The sequence below is a fragment of the Ictalurus furcatus genome, chromosome 12 (genome assembly GCF_023375685.1).
Source record: "Ictalurus furcatus strain D&B chromosome 12, Billie_1.0, whole genome shotgun sequence".
Lineage (NCBI taxonomy): Eukaryota > Metazoa > Chordata > Actinopteri > Siluriformes > Ictaluridae > Ictalurus > Ictalurus furcatus.
Genome location: NC_071266.1, coordinates 7,028,590 through 7,036,548, shown reverse-complemented (window position 1 = coordinate 7,036,548; position 7,959 = coordinate 7,028,590). Strand labels below are relative to the sequence as shown.

The 7,959-nt window shown below is 37.3% G+C and overlaps 1 protein-coding gene across 1 annotated transcript; it reads left to right on the top strand.

The window, feature by feature from the left end:
• Window positions 1–2,798: 2,798 nt before the first annotated feature.
• Window positions 2,799–4,610, top strand: s1pr5b (sphingosine-1-phosphate receptor 5b). Its single transcript, XM_053638068.1, has one exon. It carries the CDS (start codon window positions 2,799–2,801, stop codon window positions 3,930–3,932), a length of 1,134 nt encoding a protein of 377 aa, XP_053494043.1. The 3' UTR covers window positions 3,933–4,610.
• Window positions 4,611–7,959: the final 3,349 nt, after the last annotated feature.

The following is a 7,959-nucleotide window of genomic DNA, read 5'->3' as shown; positions in this document are numbered from 1 at the left end:
CAGACGCCGAATGTCTTGGCTGATTTTGCGTACAAGTACATTTATGTACATTTAATTTCCCTTGACAACGAGTAAATTTTTATTGCCAGCTGCAATAAAACAAACTGCAATAAAACATCTCAGAAAATATAGGCTACATGTTTAATGGCAATTCTAGTTGTCTTTTTAAGTACATCTCAAGTTGAATTATGGTCTCGTTTGCATTCGATTTATCCAGTTCAAACCAGTAAATTGGGAGAAGAGTTGCTGCAGAAAGCAAAGAACGAGAAGAGAGTGGGTGCAAAGAGTGTGGTGAAAACAGAGCAGGAGGAGAAAGAGATCAAGTCCAGCCCACTCCTGTTCAGCGTGTGACCTGCTTGTCTGTCTCGACTCTGTTTCACTCCCCACATGCTGCACAATACTAACCACCTTCAGCCTTCATTACTGCGGTGAGTAAATGTTTCTCAATTTTTCTTTTCTTCATGAGTTAACCAGTGTAAAAATATGCTGTGAAAAGAAGTTTTGCTTGGTGTCCTATAGCAAAAAATTTGATTCCTCTTGTTGCATAACTGTCACATTCAGACGCACTACTGAATATCAGATCAGGGCATCTAAAATCACGAATGAATTTGATTGGTTATTGGTATGCATTAATACACAATAATCAAGGGATTTCTTGATTATGCTACTTGAATGGCAGTGTAATGAAAGAATTTAAACAACACCTTCAACTTTCTAGCTTTCATTCAAATTTCCAGAGCTGTAAATTGCAATTCATTGCTCTTGCAATTCTATTTATTTTGTGTATTATTTTGGATGTAATGGAGTCTTTGCATATCCACACAGTCCAGTACGAAAGTTTCAGTTTACATTCGAAATCACTATAAAGACTCAACATTATACCGCCTACATATTGCCACACGGTGCAATCTCAGTATGCTTTGAATTCTACAAGAAACATACTGTCCTACATGAGATGTGGTCCAAAATTGTCCTGAACCAAAATGATTTCCATTTAATTCATCCAAAAATCTCATCTGGTTTGTCGATAAAGCACATAATACAAAGTTCGTAGACTGGTTAGAGAGCACTTTAGCACTTTGCTCGCACTTTGAAGCTTTATAAGATGTCTAGAAAAGACTGATAATATCACAATAATGATTAACATAAGATGCATTATGCAGCCCTACTTTCCGCCGTTGAAATCCCGGGTAGTGAACTTCAGCGAGTGTAACCTGAGATCTTAAAATGTTACCATGTGTCTGAGTGAGGCACAGGAATGCTGAAAAATCCTGGAGCATTTTCCTGTTGTAAAACCATCCCATGGAACTTTTTGTATAAACTTTGTTATAGATTTTTATTTTATGACTTCTACATTATCAAGCCAGTACAAAACAAAAAAACATTTTAGATTTCCAAACATTAGTTTTCTAGCACAAAATTAACTGTTATAGAAAAATGTTTGTATGTCAGTAAAGAAAGCAGCATATTATGTAAGAGACATTTTTCACAGAAAAAACACAGTGAAGTCTGCTGAGTTTTGCTTCAAAAATAAGAAGCAAGTGCGAAAGTCAAAGTCTCCAGAATAACTGTGGCTGGTTCTTCAAGATGCACAATAAAACTTACAGCTCATTTCCTTATAAAACTGTACAAACTGTACCGGAGACTACTATTTTTATTCTTATTTTTTTGTCACACCAAATATTGACTTTGTTTTTAACTTTTTGACTTTGTTTTATTTATTACTGTTTACTGCTCTTCATAGTATTTTTTTAAATGTAGAAATATTTAATTTCATTATTTTTGAAGGCATCTTTGCTCTATAGCATTTCTTTGCATATGCCTAGAACTTTTGCACAGTACTGTGTATTGTATGTGTGTGTGTGTATATATATATATATATATATATATATATATATATATATATATATATATATATATATGTATACATACATAAACAATGTATATATGATGTGTGTGCGTGGTGTGCAATATTTTGTTATACAGTTATTTTATGCTACCTTCTATTGTATGTGTATGTGTATTTTATTGTATTTATTGAATTGTATTTAATGAATTTATTGTATTGTACTATGTATATATGTACATGGTAAAATACATTTTATATACATATATATATATATATATATATATATATATATATATATATATATATATATATATATATATATATGGGCCAGTTACTTTTCTTTTTTGGAAACTTGACATTTATTTAACCATTGAGCATGCACTCTGAAGCTAGCCTTTAATAACTGCTTTTCAAAATATTCTGAAGACAGTTAGTTTGTATAATAATAACCTTTTTACTGTAATATCCAATTCATATTTTCATGTAATAGTCTAATGTGTACATTTCTCAAGAAGCGTACATAAACACATAGTCTATGTTAAATTTAGCATCTGTAGTGACCTGATTTCAGGTATATAATGTATAATATTATATAATATAATATATAAACACACACACACACACCATATTCCATTTATTCTACTTTCTTCATGAATCCACATTAATTGTTTTTTCTTTGTTTAGGCACCATAGGGCTTTGGAAAGTAGAGTCTGGAAATCAGAGTTGCGCTCTTCTGCCCTCTGGTGGGGTAAATAGTGTTGGGACGCTACATAATGCCACTGGAAAACAAGGAATAATTTACAGACAAAACATAAATGGACAAACATAGAACAAAAATAGCTCTTTGTCCTTGAGCAACTTCTGCACGATGCCCAGCCAAAGGACTTTTAAACAGTAATCCAGCACTGAAAGCCCAGTGAGGAAGATTTAGCCTATCAAAAAAAAAAAATGAATTGGCCCTTCAACATTTATGCTGATTACCATAACAATAGTGTAATTCGACACCACTATAATTACACAGGGAAACTGAAACAGGACAGATATAAGGATGGGCTCAAACCAGAAGCTATCGCATTTGTTCTTATTTGCCTGCTTATTGTTGTGGAAAACACAATTGTATTGGTGGCCATCTGGAAGAACAAGAAGTTCCACCTGCCCATGTATTACTTACTAGGCAACCTGACTCTGTCGGATCTGCTGGCCGGATTCACATACATGGTCAATATTATCATGTCAGGGCGCAACACTCTTAATTTGACCCCTCTGCTTTGGTTTCTGAGGGAGGGTGGAGTCTTCATCACACTCGCCGCATCAGTCATCAGCCTGTTGGCCATCGCCATTGAGCGTCACATCACTATGGTGAAGATGAAGCCCTATCATGGCACCAAGCGCAAACGCATGTTTGCCTTGATTGGTGCCAGCTGGGCGCTGGCCGTGTTGCTCGGTGTGCTGCCCATCATAGGCTGGAACTGCATGGGGGAACTACAACTGTGCTCCACCGTGCTTCCACTCTATGCCAAGAGCTACGTCCTGTTCTGCGTCACTGTCTTCATTTTTATCCTGCTGGCCATTGTCGTGCTATACGGGCACATCTTTCACACAGTCAAGAGAAATACGAAGAGGTTGGGCAGCCTACGGCGCAAGGGCTTGGCACGCCGCTCACAGCAGTACATGGCCCTGCTAAAGACAGTTACCATCGTCCTGGGAGTCTTCATTGCCTGTTGGCTGCCGCTCTTCCTGCTCTTACTGCTGGACTTTGTATGCCAAACTGGAACCTGCCCCATCTTGTTCAAGGCGGACTACTTTCTGGGGGTGGCCATGATCAATTCGCTGATCAACCCAATTATATACACACTGACAAGCAAGGACATGCGCAAGGCCATTATTAAGCTTCTCTGTCGTCGCTGTTTGATCAACGAAGATGGTCAGGTAAAGAAGATCGGAATACCCTTCCTGGAGTGCAGCTTAAGCAAAGCTGAGACAGCCATTCACCGTGGCCTTGAGACCACCATCTCTTCTGGGAATGGCACCTCCTCCCCAATTCGAATCATCTCCCCAAAAATCAAAGCTGTCAAACTGTAAAGACTGATTGTATCACCAGGTGCTGGAACATGGTGCAATTCCACCGGAGATTGCCCGAAGCTACTAGCACCCTTTGAGAATTAAACAAACACTTGAGCGTTCTCGGGACAAGCAGTCACAGGTAAAACGGGAGCTCTGATAAGTTTCCTGCTCAAGTCTTTTGACAGAAGTCTAAAGGCAAACAGCGTGAGAAACTGCACTGGCAGCATCCCGCCAACACAAAAAGTCGGAGCATGCCCAAGTTCACACATATAAAGTGTATCCCCTATGGGACTGTAAATGAAATCTGGCATCAGATCTGTGGAGACTTGGATTGAAAAAGGTGCTTAAATTGTGAATCAGGTATGCTTAGACATCAAAATCATGACAACCATAACCTAGAGGTAATAACACCTGAAGATGGCACCTAATGGGGGGCCAGATTACTGTAATGGACATCCCAAAATCGGACTGCTATACAAACATTGGCTTTAAACCTGTATCACTGTTTAGAAAGCTCAGATGACTTGAGTCACAACAGTTACAGTATGCAGAGAGGAGAATAAGCAGGTAGGCAGTAGGCGGTGTGTGAATTATGGGTTAAGTCCTGTGACAAAGCCAGATGCAGGAACCTCCGCGGAAAATCTAGGTTTATAAAAAAAAAAAACACCTATGGGAATTTCTGAAGGTAGGCGGAGGCCTCCTTTTTCAAGCACTTGTAAATAACCTTGCCTAACAATATTACTTTTTTACATTTTTAAGTTATTACATTATTTTGCAAGGTCCAGAATTTCATTCGTCAGAGATCTTTCAGTCCTGTAGACTCTACAGTCGGCTAAATGGACTTTGCAGCCAGATCAACCTGGAGAATGATAATCCAGGCTTTTTCATTTCTCAAACAAAACCATAAAGCCTAGGTAAGCTAGCATTCAAATCCACAAAGCATTCAAAGCATGCACTGTTCCATGCTTAAAGGAAATTTGCCACATCTTTATAATTCATGCACATGTAAATATTCCTCTTACCGCCGATTATCAAAATGGCCGCGTTGTGTGTAGAATGTATTTCGTATTCCATACAAGATGTAAGTCACTGTGTACAGTTTTCTTGTCATTACAATGCATTTTCTATTGTCCTTATAATTGTACAGAATGTTTCTATTTTTAACATCAACGTGATCTTAAATTATGTGCCTTTCTGCCTTTGTGCCTAAAATAATAAATTTCATTTGACCAGAACTGATGTTTTCTTTTAGTGTCCCCATACTGTCATATCTCCATAAAGACCACTGCAACTAGTCTGAAGGGGAAAAAAACAACAATTTGATATACAGAAAACTTTAGCAAGTGTGTATTTGCTGTGTGTTTAAAAGCTTCAGCAGCAAAAGCTATAACCGTTATAAGGAGGATGTCGGAGGAAGTGTAGCCACCCTGTCTGCACATCTGGTATAGGCATTGCCCTACATATCTTAGCCCACCAGAGGCTGTAAAAACTGTAAAAGTGTGTCAGTCATAAATAACAAAACCTGCTGCCATAAACCGCGACCCCTAAAGGATACAATGAAGGATTAGTTATTCTGCATTTAACACAATGGGTCAAAATGATTCTTATACCAATCTATTACTGGATGTTTAAATTTGATATATTTGATAATTTTAGAATGTTTAATGCTAAAATTATCTGATGCTAGCCATAGTACTGATAATGAGTGAAATTCTTTTCTTCGCATACCCCAGCATGTTAGGAAGTTGGGTCAGAGCGCAGGGTCAGTCATGATACAGCACCCCTGGAGCAGAGAGGGTTAAGGGCCTTGCTCAAGGGCCCAACAGTAGCAGCTTGGCAGCACTGGGGCTTGAACCCCCGACCTTCCGATCAGTAACCCAGAGCCTTAACCGTGTAATTATTAAGCCACCACTGCTTCCCACTGTGCTGAAGACTTTCTAACATGCTATGCTTTCCGTAGCAAAACCATATTACAGTAGAATTGTACTGTATACTTGCATTTTATTATTCTCACGGAACATATGTAGAACATCTACAACTAAAAGATACTTTCTCCTCCAGTTCACCATACCAAGGTTCCAAGTCAGTGTAAACAGAACATTGATATTGATTAGTAAAGTCCGCTTATGTTTCGTTCATCCTCAATGTTGATTGGCCAACAGAAAAAGCCTTATAAAATCAAATTTATCGTTGAGCTTGGAGATAGAACTTTAAACTACATAAAACGTACCTAAAACAAATCTCACAGTGATGACGTTAATGTGGTCGGCTCATTTTCAACCAAAAATCCAGATAGAGCAGGATATTACATGCCTTAACCCTTAAATTGGTGTTTATAAGCAAGTCTCCTTTTTGACTCTTTAACCCTTGGACTGTGATATTATCTGATTATTTATATAGCTCCCTCTGTGAGAACTCTCTGTTTATCATGATTCTTAGTAAACCTAGGATTAGTCTTCATCCAAGAGATCACCTTAGCTCTATGTATGCAAATCTAAACATGTATTGTAAAGTGTATTTCATAATATATGCTGTAACCACCAGTAAGAACTTTGGCTTTATGTTACTTGTACAAAGTTTATTGTTAAGGGTTTATCTTATGTGCTACCTGATGACTGGGCTTTTTTCTTTACTCTTGCAATGCCACCTGTTTTACATGGGCATGTGTCTACCTGACAAATTGAGGAGTTTATTATATTTACCGTAAGAGTTGACCACCCATAATAATCAATCTTTCATCTGTCATTTCGCAATCTGCATCTGACTATTTCCAACAGCCAATAATTATATTGTTATAAGCATTCAGCAACCCTATTGTTCAAAGCATGTTTTGATGATGATCACAGATGCCTTTGAAAATGTGGTCATAAATTAGATGAGTCAGAGTTTAGATGAAAGAACACGCACTACTATTGATCAAAAAATCTTGATCATAAATCTTGATATATGTCCTGATATAGCTCAAAGCCAAATAAACATCTAGCTTTTCCAGTGACATAAAAGTTGTAATTTTGTCAAAACAAACACAAAATAAACTCGTGTCAATGCAGAAGTGTTGATTTATGGGAGTAATTTAAGGAATCCTATGGGAATACAGCATGCAATAAGTATTTAATGAATCACAAATCCATACTCGATTTTGTCATTTCAAAAATGGGTAACTTCACGTGTAATTATTAAGCACACATTGGGTTAATACTTTTTTAACTCTCGTTATGGGTTTACAGACAGGAGAGCATTTATATAAACACATACAGCTGGCAGTGGTCATTATTGGTAAGACATTACAAAATGGGTTTTTTTTAAGTGTAATGCATTTATATACATAAACAGCCCATAAGTCAGCACATCTGTGTGACATTATTAGGACTGATTGCATTTAAAGGCCTATAGAGTCGTGTGAAAAAATATGTACACCCCATGGGAATTGTTGGCTTTTTTGACATATTTGGACAAGTGAACATTTGATCATCTTTGAAACAGCACCTATTAATGAAGTTGATATACTTGAACAAAACCACAAGGAATTTTTGCTTTTTCAATCATTTAATCTGCAGAAATATCAATAGATGTGATTTTCTTCTGTGGAAAAAGTAAGTACACCCTTGGCCTCAGAAGCTAGTATTGCCTCCTTCAGCAGAAATAACTTCTTGGAGGCGTTTTGCATAATTGTCCACCAGGCTTGCTGGAATTTTTGACCACGCTTCCATGCAATATTCTTTCAATAGCAAGATGTTTGAGGGTTTTGAAGCTTTTGAAGTTCTTTATACTAGTATAACATATGTAGTCATAAAAAATAAGTCTACCGAGACCTCTAATTATTATTTACAGACCCCCAGGGCTATATTCTGAATTCCTTGGTGAATTTGCAGATTTCATCTCGATTCTGGTTGTTTTCCTAGATAAAGTTTTAATTGTTGGTGACTTTAATGTTCATTTTTTATAACTCGGAAGACCCTCTGAGAACAGCGGTTGCGTCCATTTTAGATTCAGTAGGGGTCAGTCAGAATATAATAGGACCCAATGATAATGGTGGTCACACACT